At 39.8% G+C, this 18763-nt stretch overlaps 1 protein-coding gene across 3 annotated transcripts in view; it reads left to right on the top strand.

Annotated features, from left to right (window-relative positions):
• Positions 1 to 2053: 2053 nt before the first annotated feature.
• Positions 2054 to 18763, top strand: part of LOC118661996 (SPHK1 interactor, AKAP domain containing) — a 99751-nt gene continuing 83041 nt past the window's right edge. For all 3 annotated transcript variants that reach the window (XM_036320585.1, XM_036320586.1, XM_036320584.1), the window contains exon 1: positions 2054 to 2392. In XM_036320585.1, coding sequence (XP_036176478.1) covers positions 2361 to 2392 — 32 coding nt within the window. In that variant the 5' untranslated portion in view covers positions 2054 to 2360. The remainder of the gene's footprint in view (positions 2393 to 18763) is intronic.

The raw sequence follows: 18763 nt of genomic DNA, 5'->3' as shown, positions 1-18763 counted from the left end.
CAGACTACATTTGGAGAGCAGTATCACAGGCACCAGAATTGAGAGCCCTGTTCAAGCTAAGACATTGAAAAGAAAACTTTCAGTCAAACTAATGTTTTGTAGGGTTCCATGATGCCAAATTCTCCATGGTTTTTTCTTTTAAATATAAATTTCCCAACTGTTTATTTAAACACGATGCACAAAAAGTTACAAATGTCCTCCATTCGTTTTTGTGAAAGCTCACTGCTTAGCTGTTTTGACAGGTTCAGTGATCATTGCAATTGCAAAACACAAAAATGTTCTACTTTGTTTTGTAACTTAAAACTCTGAGTCTCAGTAATCAGAAAATTTTTAGGACTTTGAATGTACAGAGACATTTTTCTTATCTCTTAACAATCACACATCAGGGCCTTCTATGACAGGGCACAGATGGCCTGTCTCATTCCCAACTGCCTGAGAATTTGTAGCTTCTCTGTAGATTTCCAGGGTCTCATATGCCCAGGGAGGTCCCCCTCATTGAGCCAAGCCTCCCTGCAGGATAAAATAATCTATAAGGGAGCACTTTGATTCTCCCAAGTGCTATGCAGGTGTTGCTGGAGAACAGGGTGTATGGGAGCTTCCTGGTGAAATCTGAAACTGCTCCCCATGCACAGAGGGCAATGAGAGACTGAAGAAAGAGGCAGATTGGTAGATGGTAGTCTTAATAAGCAAGGGAACTTACATACAACCCTTGCATTGGGTGACCACAAGATGAGTAGACCATTAAACATTTACAGAGAGGCATTATGAGGTTCAGTCACGGATTCAATCCAGATGGTCTCAACAATAGCTTATCTCAAGGCTGTGTCCTTGGGGCAGCCTGTAGTGTGGAGAAAGCAAACAGAATGCATATTCCAAGAATGGGGGAGGGGGTGAGAAGCCTCTCATTGTCCCACAGTGATGTTTACATTTTACATTCCCACTAGCAATCGATGAGTGACAGAAACTAATTTTCTCTGCATCCTCACTAGCAATTGTTTTTGTCACTGTTTTTTTTTATTTTAGTACATCTGATAGATGTATAGTGAAATAGCATTGTTTTTAATTTGCATTTTTCTAGTAGGTTGAACATCTTTTCATGTACTTATTTGTCATCTGCAAATCCTTTTGAGGGCAATTTCAGTTTAATGTTCTTTGTCCAAGTTTTAGTTAGATTGTTTGTTTACAGTTGCGTTTTGAAAGGGTTTAAAAATATATTCTAGGTACCAGACTTTTGTTAGATATCTGACTACAAATTTTTGCTTCCAGTGTGTGAAGCTTGTCTTTGAACTCCCTTAACAGGGTCTTTCTCATAGCAGACGTTTTTAAATTCAATAAAATCCAATTTATCAAATTTTTATTTTATGGATTGTGTTTTTGTTGTCAAGTGCAAGAACTTTTGCCTAGCCCTGATCCCAAAGATTTACTCCTAAGTTTTGTAGTAAAAGTGTTACAGTTTTATATTTTACATTTCAGCATGAGACTTGGTCAAGGTCCATATTTTTAAATTTATTTTATAATGAAAAATTTGTTTTTAAGGACCAGAGTTAATAGCACAATCATCTTAACAGTCGTTACTACTATCGATATTTTTCTTCCTAAAACAACTGTCATTTTTGCTCAGGGAGACACTGAAGCAGGCACTGTGGGGATTTCTGTGACAGCCCTTCCTCGCAGGGCCTGGGTGCTGGCTCTAAAGGATGACCCCTGTCATTGGCTGTGTGCACACAGGCTTCTAACAAGCCAAGGATGCCTGAGTCACGATTAAGCAAAATGAGTTAAGTGAAGAATTGTGGGAATGAAAACCTGTAAAGGCTAAGTAAAGAGAAAATAATTGGGGATCAAAGAGCATTGTTACATGGTAGAAGACAAACAAAAATCAACCCAGGAGATGTGGCCAAAGGAGTGGTAGGAGACCAGTGGGAATGTGGGCAGGAGCAGAGTGCAAATCTGAGAAAGTGGATGAACAACTTCAGGGCTCAGACTGCTGATCCCCAGAGAACAGGGGAGGGGAGGGGACAGCACAGCAGGGCGGGGAGAAAGAAATTCTGTTGGAGTCACTTCTGCCGGGCACCGGGAGCGGCAGGGAAAGCTCCGAGGGAGCGAGTGACAACTGCGACTGGGGCAGCCCTGGAGGAAGGCGGGAGCTGCGCAGAAGGCTGTAGCTTTGGCCAAGCCTTCTTGCCAGATTAGAAGGGGCGACGGGGAGGGACCTTTCAGCCGTCGCAGCGCCAGCACTCCCGCCCGGGAAGATCTTGCCTCCACAGCCCAGCGGCGGTCCCAGTCTGCGCGCCTCTGTCCCCGCGCGCTTCGGTCCCCAGCTCCGGGAACCAGGTCCTTTCTCCTCAGCGCGCCCACCGACCATGGATGGCAGCTCTCTGCTCTCGGTCCCAAGGTAAGACCCTTTCCCCCGTTTTGCCCAACCCAGTGCCCCGCAATCTCCGTTTTCGCCCTGGGTCGCTCAAACTTGCCCTGGGGGCGCCCGGGTCTGCGCGGGGCTCCTGCGAACTAGACCGAGGACTCTGCACCCCCAGTTAATTCGGGCCGGGGCTGAGCGAGGAGCGCTTGGGAGAAGGTGGTCCCTGTCAACTGCCCGGGGCGCCAGGCTGGGTGCGGCCTCGGAGCGGGAGTGGCACGGATGGGGGTCAGCCGCCTGGAGGGCCGGGACCTGGGGTCTATTGTGCCCCAGGAAGCTGGAGGCGGACTGTAGGCGGACGCAGCCTGGAGAGGTTTCGCACCTTGTAGGGAGGCGGTTTCCGAGGTTCGGATGAAAATAGGAGGAAGCAGGACTAGGGCAAACTACCCCCCATCCCGTCCACCCAGATCTGGGTGTCAGCGGTTGCTGGGTAGGGATGGAGTGAGGATGTAAGGAGTGGGGTGGGGGTGGGGGGGCATTGCCCCTAACCCCTGACCAAGACTAGTGACAGAAAAGACCTCCATCCGCCCCAGTCCACCCGCCTCTGCTGCCCACACCCCCTGCCAGACCGCGATTCCTCCCGCACGTCTGCGGAGCGCGTTCCCTGACTCCACCCAGCCCTGGGGTCGCCACGCCGGTGAGTCAAGGACGCCCCTCAGACGCCGCGGGGTGGGAGGGACGTGTTTCCCTGGTTTGCGTCTGCCCGGTCTTCTTCTCCCCCTTTGCCCTGTTCTGCGCTCCTCCGACTCAGTCCTTTGCGAATTTGAGAAACTGAGATTTTTCTCTTTTCATCCGCATAAACCTCAGGGGTAAATTGAGGCGGTAGCCCTGGCGGTGTTCCGCCGGCCGGGCAGGTGGCTTCTGCGCTGTTGGTGCTGGTTGCTGAGCGTCTGCCGATAGCCTGCTCATCCTTTACTCCCCCTTTCCCCCAGCAAACATCCAGGCAACACCCAGCCGACATTATCAGGCCCTGGGATAAACATTTGAAGCTCGCGTTCTTGGAGAGCAGCAAAACCCAGCAAGCACAGCCTAGGCGCACATGTAGCAAGTTCTATATTGCCCAGGAGCCGCGATGGGGGTGCGAGGGGAGTGGGGGTGGCCGAGGGGGGCGGAGACTGCTTTTCAAAGTCGTCAAAGGCTGCCACCTAGAGACGCGAAGTGCTTATATTCTGGAATAAAATAGAGCTTTCCCACTCCACGGGCATTTACTCCTTAAGCATCCCTTGCTGTCCAGGTAGCATAGGGCTCTGAAAAGGCGCGCTGTGTTTTCTGTGCGGGGCCGGAGACAGCTCTCTGGTGAAAAATCTCTAACCTTGGGGCCAAACAAGGTCACAATACCACTGAGTCTTTCCATTCTGTCCTAATGCATAAAACGGACAGTACAAACCGCAGGAAGATTCTTTTAGACTTAAAAGGTATATTGCCACTGGTTTTTAGGAACGAGTGTGAGGCATTTTGAAAGTCAAACAAACTGAGTGATCACTTTCTATACCATGTACTCTATCGCCTAAGGTCATTAGAACTGAAAGGGTGAGCCCTGTGGTTCCAGCATTCCCCGTAGAGACACTTTTGATAAGAGGTTGCTTGTTTTAAATACCGTTTTTCAGATCAATATTACTGTGCTTGAATCAGGATTAGATTCCTCTTCAAAAGCTTGGACAGCTTTTAAAATATTAGAGATGCATTATGCCAATGATTCCTCAAGATTATTTCTGTCGTGGTCCTATGAAATGACCTGTTAAAGAGTCAGCCAAATAATACCGCTCTGTATTTTTTAGTAGCCTATAAAAATGGTAATAAAGGTTTAACAGTTAGAGCTTCTGAGCATTACTGTTTATTCCCAATACACATCATATTTCCACAAGTCAGTGTAGTAATTCAGCTAGTTTATTAGCATCCTTATTCATATAGAAAATTCACTTAACTACTCGATGAGTTAATTTGATTTTTTATTTCCTTGAATACAATAAACAATTTCCTTTCTATAATGTTTAATTGGAAGTGATAGGTATTGATAGGCAAAAGTGAACTAGAAATTTAAAATATTGTGTAGAAATATTAGTATACCACTTGCCACAAAACTTTGAAATTTAAAGAACTGATGACAGAATATACAAGCTTTTTGAAAAAAAAATGTCAATGATCAGGGAAAATCAAATTGTTATTAATCGAGACTTGCATAAGAAATGGTTCTAGCCCTAGTGAGCTTAGCATGTAATTTCAACATGCCATTGTTTTTTATTCAATTTTTCTCAAACTATAGTCTCTGAATTAAAAAAAAAAAAACAAAAAAAACAAAAACAAAACAGCAAAAACAGGTGGAAGCTTTAAGAAATTTTGACACAGCCACAGGAAAACAATGAAAACCTAGAGCATGTGGGCACATGAGTTAAAAAGTTTGTGTGTATTCCCAAGAAGTCTAAGTAAGAATCCAGACACTGAAACCTTTACCTGCACATTTCTTTTTTGAGATCAAAGAAGTGACATATGGCCGTAGCCGGTTTGGCTCAGTGGATAGAGCATCGGCCTGCGGACTCAAGGGTCCCAGGTTCGATTCCGGTCAAGGGCATGTACCTTGGTTGCGGGTACATCCCCAGTGGGGGGTGTGCAGGAGGCAGCTGGTTGATGTTTCTCTCTCATCGATGTTTCTAGCTCTCTGTCTCTCTCCCTTCCTCTCTGTGAAGAATCAATAAAATATATTTTAAAAAAAAAGCAGTGACATATGGTTTGAAAGAACTTCTCTCTAAAAAATTAAATAATATTCAGAACACTGCTTACTTTTATTCCTTTCATTTAAATACATATTACATGGCCTAATTATTGACATAGTTAACAGGACATCTTAGAGTAGCTAGGGTTTCAGAAGTACAAGTTAGTTTAAAAATATATAAAGGTGTTGTATTAGCTTTCTAGTTGCTTCAACAATTAGTTGCCACACAATTAGTGGCTTAGAACGATACACGTTCATTTTGCCTTGCAGTTCTGTCCATCAGAAGTCTGACCTGGGTCTTACTGGAATAGTCAAAGTGTTGGCAGGGCTGCATTCCTTTCTGGAGGCTTCGGGGTGGAAGGGAATCTGTTTCCTGCTTTTTTCGAACTTCCAGAGGCTGCCTGCATTTCCTGCCTCAACTCCTGGCACTCTTCCTCCATCTTCCTATCACTCTAACCTCTGACCTCTTCTTCTTCTAGGAACTCTGGAGATTGCATTAATCTCCAGAAAATCCAGAATAATCTCCCTATGTCAAGGTCAGCTGAGCAATAACTTTAATTCCATCTTAAATCTTGATTCCACTTTGCCACACAACAACATAATCACAGGTTCTGGGGATTTATACATCGACATCTCGGAGAACCCATTATTCTGCTGTCAGAGCACAAGCCTTAATTTAAAAATGTATCATGCTGGCTCTCAGATGGCAGTTGAGATTCTACTAGGGTTCTATTAGGAATCTCTCTCTCTCTCTCTCTCTCTCTCTCTCTCTCTCTCTCTCCCTCCACTCCCTTTCCTTCTTCCCTCCCTCCTTTTTTTAAAAGATGCAATTTTATTAAATCTTTTAAAGTTTATACTTAATATTATTTTATATTTGTTTCATATGTATAGCATAGTGGTTAGAAAATTACATACTTTGCCAAGTGGTCCCCCTGATATTTCCAGTACCCACCTGGGACCCTTCATAGTTATTACAATATTGCTGACTATACTTCCTATGCTATGACTATTTTGTAACTACCAATTTGTACTTCTTAATCCCTTCACCTCTTCCACCCAGCCTCCCAACCCCCTCCCCTCTGCATCCTTCTTTCTTAAATAAAGGAAAAGAATGACAAGGCTATTTGTTCCTCCACTGTAATATGTGACTCATTCAGTGCAGCTGAGCTGAAACCACCACCAATTCCTGAAGCTTATTCAAGAACATAAAGCCAGAATCAGTGTAGACCTACAGAATTCACTTTTTGGGACGTATGTTTGTTGTAATGGTCGTTCAGCAAATATCTCTAATTGCGCTCCTAAGCATAGGTGGGATTCCACTTGCTAGTCTCTGTGGTAGAAGGCATGGCCATGTGACTTGCTTAGGCCAGTGCAAAGTGTGCAGAGAGAGGTGTGTCTGTTCCAAATGGAAATTTAAAAGAGGCTATATGTGATTTGCCTCATTTCTCCCACTTTCTGCCATAGTGAATAACATTTTCATATAGTGGCTGCTTTATCAGCCTGAGTTTCAGCATGAGCAGAACTTGAAGCAGAACCCTCAGCCAATCCATGATGGGCATGTGGTAGGAGCAAGAAATAGACCTTTTTGTTTTAATGCTCTGAGATCTCAGAGTTACCTGATACTGCAGCATAACCTAGCTCACCACACCTAACCCTGCCACCTGGGGGTAAAATGGTAGGTGGTCTCTTGTGAAGGTTTCCAAGGGACCTCACAGAATTTTCTTGTTGCTCTGGACTTCCAAAGCTCCCCATCCCTAACAGTATACTCCTGGATGTAGTGATGTGAGGGTGGATTGGAGAAAGGGAGGAATGGCACCCACCCTGATGAGTTGTTGAAGCAGTCAGGAAGCAGGCCCTACGGGCCAGCCCCAGGTAATAACAATAAATACTGCAGCCTACAGTGCTCTCCTCCTAGGCACACAGAGTGTGAACTAGGAATCACACTCATCTGACATCAGCTCACACATTTCCTATTTCACAGATCATACAGCTGCTGCAATTTAAGGATATAACAGTGAACCATATATACATTTAACTCATGCAAATTCAGTACTATATGTTTATTTTCTTTTCTGTCTTTATTTCTCTCTCTTTTTATTAAAAAATGTAGTAAGCTTATATTTAGCTTGTATAGTCTGTTGCATATTGTACCTTGCTATATAGTACACACAAATCACTTTTGAAGGCCTTTTTTACAAACTCCAACATGCCATAATTCATAACAAGCCTCTTATGAGATTTGCAAAGGTCATTTTGACTTCACACACCATTTTCAAGATAAGCAATGACATTAGACCTTAAACCATTAGATGTTTCTAATACTGCACAGTGATTGGCAAAACAATGATTTTGGTAGCATGTCAACACAAGAAGAGGAAGATTGGAGAATCCATCATCAGACAACAAACACTGAGCAGACATTCCCTCCTGATACCTTCCAGATACTGGAATGGACTAAGACAGAGTTCCTGACTTCCTTGCATGTCACCTTGGGGGCAAAGGGATTTTAGATGGAAGGAGACAGGCTAGGAAGTAGATATGCAGCAGCACACACTAACTGCAGTTTATCTTTTCATTTCTTGAGTGACCCCTTGAGAGAGAGTCTAAGACCTCACCAAATCAATCTTATTTGATTCACAGCAGCATTTGACATAATCGACAGATGGTCCCTAATGTATCAAAACAATTTTTCCCTAATGAGAAATGTACCTATAAAATATGCCTTTTGAAATATCAAATGCTTTTCTCTCTGTGCTGGAGAAATGGGAACCCACTTAACATGGTTAGAACCATAAAGGACTTTAGTAAAGGTCACCTCGCCCAACCCCCTTCTTTACAGATAAAGAAACTGAAGTCAAGAAAAGTTAAATGAATCAATCAAATCTTATAAATATTTAGAGAGAGAGCCAAGAATAAAGCCCCAACTTTCTGATCCCTTTACTTAGCACTGCATTGGATTTGCTTAAGATAATAATAATAATCTCTAAAATATAGTTAGAAGCTCTTGGAATTTTCTGGAATTTGTCACCCATGTCTTCTTTATGTCACCTTCCTTATGTTCCTTAAGAAATATACTATTTTATGTCTCTATTTCACTTCAGCTTTTAGAAACCCCTGGGACAAATTTAAAGTTTGGTCATAACAACCATGTGGGAGCTTATTACCTGAATACCTGTGCTGTTTTTAACCATGATGCTGACCTCTTGTTATAATTTCTATTTTCCTTAGCACTGAATTTTAACTTGTTTTTTACCATTTTATTTTATATATCTTTTCTGTTAGCTGTCATAAGTTCCTAGTGGGACACGATGGAATATGCATCATTAAATTCGTCATGCAATCAATCAATTACTTTCTTTATAACCAAAGCAAAAAGAAAAAAAAGGTTTCTGCACATTAGAGGAATTAAATTGATCTGTGGCAAATGGAACTCATATAAAATAATGGTCTATTCCTATTTAATTAGGCTTTCTTTAATGAGACTGATTATATGTGAAAAGCTACAAGTGGTTACTTTGAAATGATTAATTATAATATTATGATTAAAATAAAACCAACAGCTTTAGAATAAATATATAATAAAATAGAATGCTAACATTTTGAGATGTATTTCTCAATTATTATTACACATAAATTTTAAATATACGTGCATATGTAATGATATCAATTTGTATAGAGAGTATTAATGATTAAAAGTGTCCTTTTTAGTTCATACATTTTATATTTTAGCATACTTTGCTTAGGTATTAATGCATTTAATAAAATCAGAGAAATCTTAAAATATTTAATTTTGCTTCCAGAGAGACAAGGAGAATTTGTAATGTTTCTCTTTTTATTCTTCATATTGTTTAACAACACACTTAATTTTTTTTGTCCTAAAAATCTATAATTTTGAACATAATAATAAGAACATAGTAAGAATGAAATAATTGACTTTTGACACATTGTGCCTATGAATAGACTTATCCATTCACTCACAGTTGGAGTAGTCAAAGTAAATAATTTATCTGAGTAACTCAAACCAAAATTCAGATAAAAAATAAGGAACCAAAAGAGTATAAATAAGTAAAGAACCAAGTGAAGTCACTTTTTTTCTATATAAAATCTTGGCCCTGCATAATGTGTTCATTGCTGACTCATGCATTCAATATAACCTGAATATTTTTAATTTTTACTTTTTTTCTGAATGAATCAACATTGCTTTAAAATAGCAATTAAAAGGTGCATATACTTCACGTGTGTAATTTACAACAAGTCAGGCATCTGTGCTGGCCTTCTGTTAAACTGCTAGTCTTTCTTTCTTGCAATGGTGGAAAAAATGTGAGTGTGTTGAAATCATGTCATTGTTATGCCCAGATTTCAGGATCCCCAAAAGACCACCAGGGAGCCAGCAGTGTCCGATGAAAAAGCAAAGAGTCTTTTATTCAAACCGGGGTCTGGCTCCCCTACCCTCCTTACTGACACAGCAGCAGGTGGCAGAGAGAGACCTAGCCCGGTGTGAAGAGGAGTTTTATAGGGGGGTGGAGTAAGGGGAGGAGAGGGGACTGTGGGCCCTGCCGATTGGCCAGGCACAAGTCGGTGTCTCGTTACACAGGATGTGGTCATATTGATGGCCTGCACTTCCCTTGATTGTCATTGGTTAGTTTAGAGAAATCCTGGGTGTGGCTAGCAGAGGCTTGGGCTTCCAGGAAGAAGCCTTGCCGAGCACATGGCTCTGCCCAAAAATGGAGGACCCGGGGTAAGATGGAGGGCGTAGTCCTCGCCCTTTCATCATTTAGAAAATGAGCCACAGTTTTATCACATGAGTCACTTTAAAAGAAGTGTCTAAAGAAAAGATTTAATGTCCAGAGAGCATGTTATCCAGAGAAGCTGTCATCTCCACTGTAATCATACTCAATCATTGTAGATGGTAGACATTCCTCATGAAGGAAAAAGGATATGGACAAAATATTAATAATGACATTTTCCTCAGTATTTCTACTGGGTCTGAGATCTGTTCCATAAGATGTGGAAGGGCATATATAAAGAAGAAAGCATAAAAGGTGAAATCTAGATCAAGGTTTAACTTTGAAGTTTAGATGGGCTGGTATGGATATTTGGGGAAAATGTATAAGGAGAAAGGCTTATTTACTTACTTGAAAAGAAAGTATGAAACCTAGTGACTTGAATGCCATCCTCATCATGTGAGGATAACTAGAACCTAAAAAGGAGCCCATAAATTTACTACAAAGAAGATTAAATGATAAGTAATTTTAAAAAATAGTTAATATGTTTGGGAATTTATCCTTAAAAATAATAAAATATATAAAATTTGTTTTATCAATATCTTAAAACTACAAAGTAAATGTGAATTATATAATAAACAAATAATGAATTGTTTTGATTGGATTGGAAGATCATAATTATTCCTTCATAATTGTATATTAACTTAATACTTTTTCCCACAAGATCATAAACATTGCCAACTCTGCAAATAGAGTCAGTAACTTCATCAGTTTTGCCAATGCTCCCTTTAATTCTTTGATTTTCAAATACTCCTGTGAACAATCTGTCTATCATCATCCTCATTGATTTTCTCCTTTTCTGGTACGAACTGATCTCACTCTGCCAGACTCTCACTGGGTGTTGGTTTGACATGTGATAAGGAGCTCTCTAGCATTAGAATCGTCATTTTAATTGACTAGCATTTTACTTAAACAAAAGTCAAATCAGCAACCACCCAAGGTGTTGAGCAGTGGGCAGAGATAAACACTCGGTTTAGATAGGGAGGGATCTTCACTGGAGACTAAATTGTTAGTGATCAGTCCATTTGCTTTCCTACATATTCTTGAAATTGCAGTGACTAGCTAATGAATAGCAAAGACACCAGAACTTTGGGAGGACAATTTTCAATTTACAATTACCAGATTTTCTCCAGGGAGTGACACTGCTGAAAATCTTTTTAATTTTCACAAACATTAGCTGTAGATGAGCAAATTATCTAATGGAGCAATACAGGTGCAATTGAATGTTTCACGCACTCAAACAAGCTTCTGGGAAATTTTCCACTATAGTTAAGATTACAGAAGTCTTTCTGCTTCCAAAATATCTCACAATTATTAGTCTATTTGTAATGCACAGGTATTAATTTGAATTGAATGTGTGAAAAACACCAAATGGTGATCCAGAAAGATAGGAGACCCTCCATAAATGGCAATCCCTTTCTCTTCCCTCTTTATAGGACCACAATTTTGCTCCAAGTCTAAAAGGCAGCAAGTAGCTCAATTGGATTAAAGCTGTGTCATGGGTTGTCTGACAGTGTCTGTAATGACCAGAGCCTTGGTGGTGAGATAGATCCAGTCTAATCCCTATAGTCATTGATTCACTGATCCCTGTAATGGGTCCCACATGCTTCTGAGGTGGGTGACAAAAACGCTGCCATGGAAAGTAGCTCCTTTATGAAGAGCTTATCTTATATCAAATATAAGATAAATATAAACCTCTGAAAAATAAAATTTATTTATTCATTTATTTATTTAGTATAGATATTGACCCCTTATTGTATGCCAGATGATATCAGCTGGATATGCAATAATAAACACAAATAAAGCCACTTCTATTGTCATGGAACTTCAATACCAACGAGACAAAAAGACATTAGTCAAATATCATCAGTGGATATAGAGCAAATTGGCAGGTGTGCTCCAAAGGAAAAGAAGTGATCTTTGCGAACATATAACAACAAACAAGACTACTTAAATGGGAGCGGTCAGAAAGTCCTCAGAAAGAAGACTGCTGCTCAGTCAGAATAGAGTTGGAAAGGTGCTGGGGCAAGGGAGAAGCAGTGGAGTGTTTAGACCACTGCAGGTGGTGCCTGGAGTGCAGGAAATGAAGAAGAATAGAACGCATGAGACCTGAAAGTTAGATTGGGGCCAGGGTATGTTAAGCCTTGGAGGCCACTGGGTCTTCATCCTAAAAACAGTGGGATGTCATTGTGTCATTGTTTTTCAAGCTAGAGATGGCTAGAAGCGCTACTTGAGATAATGCATATAAAGGAAATAGCCAAGTGCCTGGCATATTTTAAATGTTCCATAAACAGGAGCTGTTATGGTTGCTTATTAATTAGTAGCGACTGTCATTAGGAGGACACTTTAAAAATATTTCTTGAGCTTCAAGCTAAGGGCATCCTGAACCAAACATCCAATAGGTTGGCCATATGCCATGCAGTAGGGGAGGCAGCCCAGAGCATCCAGAGAGCTCCTTTATGGTATGTATGGAGATGTATGTTAGTTACCATGTTCTCAACTGCACATACAAGGAAGAGTTCCTACTGCCGCATACCTCATGCCATACCCTTTTCTCATTCCCAATTATAATCACCTCAATTTTGATTCTTTTGGTATTTTTCTTGTGCCGGGAGCCGGTCCATGCTTGCTGTTTCAAGGGACCTGCCATATGGCATACGGTTCTTAATATGTTTGCTTACCTTCTTGGCACTATGTGTTTTAACCAAGGTCTCTGAGAAAGGTTGTTTCCCCAGGTAGGGATTGTCCCCCGAAGTTAGGGAGGGAATAAAATCCCTTAACTAGTGCCAGGTGGGTAATTAATCACTTTAACTACAAACAATCATGCTTAAGCTACATAATCTTTACTCCCTGGAATGAAGATAAGAAACGCCCTAACCTTTGTAATAGAGATTGATAGGATTGAATCAACTGGTATAAATACAGATATAATAAGACAGCTAGAGACAGAACTTAGAACACAGAACTTAGAATACAGAGCTTAGAACACAGAACTAGAGACAGAAGAACTTCACTGGAGAGAACATGGCAAAAGATCCTGGACTGAACCTGACTACAGAAATGGGCAAGAGAACCTGACTAGAACCTGGCAACTGAACCTGGCTGGAGAACCTAGCGAGGGAACTTGGCTACAGAACCTGGCTGGAGAACCTAGCAAGACAACATGGACACAGAACCTGGCTTGAGATCCACAGCAGAACCTCTCTGGAGATCCAGACCAGAACTTGGCTGGAGATCCTGGCTAGAGATCCTGGCTAGGCTGCTGATAAACTGAACTCCGTCTCCCTGTCATTCCTTCTTCGCCGACTCCGTCTACTCCTTTGGGGACCCCTGGACCTGCTGGGGTTGGACCCCGGCATTCTTGTTTTTCTGGTGGGTCCCATGTTCACTCTCTAAAATTGGCAATAAAATTCAGTCTTTGGACTCTGACCTTTCATATTCCCTGTGACATACCTTAAACTTGCTTTTGATTCTTCCCACTCCTGGCTATTTTACTCACTACCGGAATGGAGCTGGAAGTGGTTGGCCTCTTGGTCCTATTATAAAGGGTAAAATAACACAAACTATGCTGAAAAAGAAAGAAGTACAATCACAATTATCTTGAATATTTTATTTTCACAGAGCCCTGCTCAGGTCTGAACAAGAGGAAAGTAGGGGAAGAATGCAGTTAGAGACAATTTGGACAATAAATAGGAAATTGTTTGATTGGATGATCAACAGTGAACACAGGCACTGATTAAATTCACTAGATCATTGCTGGATTTCCCTGTTGCCTTGTTTTATTGCACAGTCATGGAAGGAACAAATCTGTGAGTGTGGTATCCATACTGCTGTAAAATTGCTGACCTTTGCAAGAGTTATCAGTCACAATTAGCTTCACCTAACTGGGCGGCTGTTTTACCCTGGCATTTCCACATCAGTCTTGTATACTTTGCAACAGACTAATAACTATGGCTTAATAAGAAGCAACACTATTTAAAACTTGGTTCCTCGTTTCTCTTGGTGACTTTCCTTTCCTTTTAAGGATTGCAGTTATTCAACCAAGACAAAACAACTGCTGATCTTGTGTGGCCATCTAAGTAGTCTCATGGACATGGTGATTACCAGGGGGTGGGGGAGGGAGAGGAGGGTATAGGGAAATAAATGGTGATGCAAGGATAGAAGGAGACTTGATTTGGGGTGATGAACATATAATACAGTGTTCAGATGATGGGTTGTGGAATTGTGCACTTGTATAATTCTGTTAGCTTGTATCACCCCAATAAATTCAATAAAAAGGAAAATAAAATAATTAATAAAATATTAATTATTATTTCATCCTAAATGTTTATTTCCAAGGCTTTCTAATGAAGGCTTCCTTAGCAATTGGGAGAAAGTCTGACTCACCCAAATTTCAGTGGTTTCTGTAGGTCAATTCTGCCCTCAGGTATACTGCTCCCTAGCTTTCTTCCACTGCCTTCTCCTCAAAATAATACCTTCTTTACCCACATCTTAATCAGCCAAAGTAAAAGAAGAACCTGCAATGAGGCAAATAGACTCACAATTCCTCTGAAAGCAATCTCTATAAAAACAAATAGAAAAAGAGAATGGCAGGTGTCCCATTGTTAGTTATCCAGCTGTTTCATTCTATTCTCAACAAGTTCTGCTCTCGTTGAGATTGTGAGTGGAGATCCCTTAAATATTCACATATGTATTCAACCTTTCAGATCATTTGGAAATTTTCTTCCCATGATATTCTATACACAACTCTTTTGGAACATTTATTTACTTTACTTTGGGTGCTATGTTGACAGTTCTTTGTTGTGAAGAAAAAAAAAATCCAAAGATATGTAATTGGAAGACTTAGGTATAAGATCATATTCTTTGACTTTGGCAAAATTATTTAACTACTTGTCTATTAATGTTTCCTGATCTGATTCACATTATTTGTAAGCACAAAAATACTAGGCAACCTATGTGAAAATTTTTATTTTACACAGGTAGCATTCAAATGTTATTTTGCTTAATCTTTTACATGTTTTACTTGTACATGTTGCTTTTCTTGTCTCCTCCAAAACATCATGAACTCCATGAAGGTGAAGATTTTATCTGCTTTGTTCACTGCAGTATCTTGACCACTTCACACAATGCTTGGTGCTCAGTAGCTGTTTACTGAAAGAATGGAAAAGGAATGTGCAAAGAGATTCCTACCTTGTTTATCGTTGCTTAGAAAGGATTATGGCTTCTCTGCTTTTTCTGCTTACAAAGTGTCTGATGAAACTGCAAACAATTATTAGAAAGAAATTCCATTTTTAACTGAGCATTTCAGGAGAAATTAAATGCCTGTGTGTTTGTGGAAGATCTTGCCTTAGAAAGTGAGATGCTCAGAGGTAATTCTGAATCAGTGACCAGAAATTCTGGCATCTATACTAATAAAAGGGTAATATGTTAATGAGACCAGGTCGACAGGACATCTTCTGGACATCCAACTTCCTTCCAGACAAAGCCACAGTGGCGGGGGCCGAAGCAGAGGTGGTTAGGGGCGATCAGGCTGGCAGGGGAGCAAGCCATTAGGGGCAAGATCAGGCCGGCACGGGGGAGCAAGCAGTTAGGGGGCAATCAGATGGGCAGGCAGAGGCAGTTAGGGGCGATTGGGCAAGCAGGCAGGTGAGTGGTTAGGAGCCAGCCGTTCTGGATTGTGAGAGGGATGTCCAATTGCCAGTTTAGGCCTGATCCCAGCAGTCAGACATCCCCTGAGGGGTCCAAGATTGGAGAGGGTGCAGGGCAGGCTGAGAGACCCCCACCCCACCCCCGCACGAATTTTGTGCACCAGGCCTCTAGTATATAATAAGCATGACAATTTACTGATATTAGTCCTTGCACATATAATTTTGGCTGGAGGGATAAGTTTCATTTTACCATGGGGGAGAAGAATCCGGCCAGTCAAGCAATCCTACATTATTATGTCAGGAATACTGAAATAAATAAAGCTTCTTCAGAATTTTTCTCTGGAGTCTTATCACAATCCTGATGTTGCTCCATCTGAGAGGCACATGTCAGCTTCTTTGGAAATCATAATGTAGACACTACAAAAGTTTGTATAAAAGATAGTGATCATCTCAAAGTAGGTCTTGAGGGGGAAAAAAGAGTCTGTTCTCTTCGTTGGCATAGTTTAATTTTAATCTGTCACGAGGGAAGACATTTCTAAGTGTGGTGATCTTCTATATAGGACACAGTCAGTTCTATTCTGCCCAGAAACAGGCTAGTAAACTGATTCCTGCTGAGTTCCCTCCCTGAGCTGCAGTTAATGGCTCCTCAACCTACAGGCTTCGCTTTCCTCTCTTTGCCTGTTCCACATAGAAGTTCTATGGCCTGTTTGCAACTATAGTTTGTAATGAATATTAAACTTGCAGGATTTCTCTCAGAAATGTTTACAGCACTCTTGAACACTTTAGAAATAAGGGAATGACTGCTTAAGGCACTGAGCTGCCTGGCAATCTCTTTACATAATCTCTCTAGATGGATTTGCTCATTCTCTGCTCTCAGTTCACTTTTCTCTGTGACATCTAATGAAGAAGCAGCATAAACCTGCTGTGCCAATGGCTATGTTGTCCTAATAATGATGAAACACGTTCATCTGCTCAGTCTCAGTAAAATTCCATCCTCTGCTTCCCTTAGAAAGAATGAAATGTGATTTCTAAGAACAAGTCAAGGTTTCTTAAATTTTGGTTACTTGGTAATCTATGGAATTATAAAATTATATATATATATATTCATATTTATTTTATGGTATTTTTAGTGAGCAACCCTTTGTTTGTGATGATTTATATGGGGCATCATACTCATGCTCTAATTAATAATAATTGCATGTAGATTATAGCTATTTAATCATTTGTGTTCTGATTGCTTTTTTCCTCTCATCATCTACCTTTAGAATGCAAAGAATTCTTACCCTATCAAATTTTAACTCAGAAATAGCTCCTGCTGAATGAGTGAAAAGAATATTCATAGTTAACCTTCCAAAAGAGATTCAGGGCCCAGCTGTAGGCCTTGGTTTCATCTTCTGAAATCAAATAGTTTGAGTATAGGTAGCTTTAAGGAAAAAATAAGAAAATGATATCAGTGAAAAATCAATCATTGAAATTAATTTGGATGAAGAATACAGTTGAACTCTTTGATAATGCCTAATAGTACCTTGGAAAGGAACTAGTGGTTAAGAATATAACATGCACAAAAAGAAAGAATGCTGCTATATCATTTTGAAAAATGTTTTGTCGGGTGGGCTAAATAATGACCCTTGCAAAAGGATAATTGGCTTAAAAATAACTTATCTATAAACTGTGTAAAGATATGATTTAGCCAGGAATATCAATTATTTCAATTTCTGAAGTGCTGCCCAAATGAAAACTTTATTATTTTTAACTAAAATTTCCCTCTCAAATATAAAACCTTAGAGGAATACCACAAACTCTCTCTAACATTCTTTGCACATTGATAATGATTTACAGATTGATTTGGCTCATGTACTTTTTTTCATGAAGTGGAAAAATACAGATATGTATTTCTTTTGCAAGCTCAATGTATTTAAGCATTATATACTTAGGGCCTAAGATAATGATCTGCATTTTGTCTGGATTTTTATTAATTCATTTACTTTTTTTTTAGTTGAGTGAATTCGTGAGAGGAGGAAGTGGATGTTTGATTCTTTGCTCCATTTTTGCATCTCATTCTAAAATCTGATCATCTTGAAGTGGCATTTTAAAACTGAACTCCAGTGAAGAGTCATACAAAAATTGATCATTCTACCTGCCTTAGATATTGGATTGTGCTGCTCAACTTCCATTAGGGTAAAATGCTTTATGGGGAAGCAATTTAGATCTGGCAAGGAGGCAACAGGCATTCTATCTAAATTCTGTATTGGAATCACTTACCTAAGCTTTTTCTGCAAAGTGAAATCTTTAAACACAATGACAGTTATTATAACACAAAAAATACAAGGTTAGTAAGATTATCAATAAATTAACATATTATGTTTTCTCTTCCTGGATATTTTGACAGGGATAAATGTCCTCTAAAGTATGCCTGTTTCCATGAAAGAGATTGTGTAATATATATTAAGACTATATTTTCTAAACTAAAAACCAGGACACCTATCCTACAAAGTTGCTTTTTAAAAGTACAGTCCAGTAAATGATTTTAAATCAGGTCCATCTTAAAAAATATAAGCTACATGGTCAGTTTAGCAATACATTAACCTTCATAAAACAAGAAGACAATTTTATTATTATCATTGCTGTTTTTGCTATAGCTTGCTGCTATGGAATGAAATGCGTGAATAACTAAATATCTTTAGGTCACCTAATTATGTACTTCCTTCTCCCTGTTACTGTTTCTAATTCTTTATGAAAGGCTCTTTGGGTGATAAGTCAGTTCTACCTAGTCTGATCTCCTCTGCTCACAAACATTAGATCTCCCTTGTCCTACCCACATTTCTTTCAACTTTGAAACCACTGGTACTATTTCCTCCCTTTGTGTAACTTTTCCTACATTTACAGGTAACCTTTAAAAGCCTTTGAGTTTTAATTCCAGTCATACAACAAAGTTATTCATCAATCCTCTTGCTGAAGATGACCTAAATTGCAAGAAAACATTTTTAAATTTACCAAAAGAACTAAACAGTTGATAAGAAAATAGGAATTATTACCTAAATATCAACAGGCCATCAAAGATAAATAGAAAATCTTAGAAGCATTCAGAAAAATAAAAGAATATATATATATATATATATATATATATATATATATATTGCCATTACAAACTAAAAATTAGATTGGCAGCTGACTTCACAAAAGCAAAAATGGGATTTCATAGATAATG

Source organism: Myotis myotis, unplaced genomic scaffold (assembly GCF_014108235.1).
Source record: "Myotis myotis isolate mMyoMyo1 unplaced genomic scaffold, mMyoMyo1.p scaffold_m19_p_8, whole genome shotgun sequence".
NCBI classification, from domain to species: domain Eukaryota; kingdom Metazoa; phylum Chordata; class Mammalia; order Chiroptera; family Vespertilionidae; genus Myotis; species Myotis myotis.
This window is presented reverse-complemented; position numbering and strand designations above follow the sequence as displayed.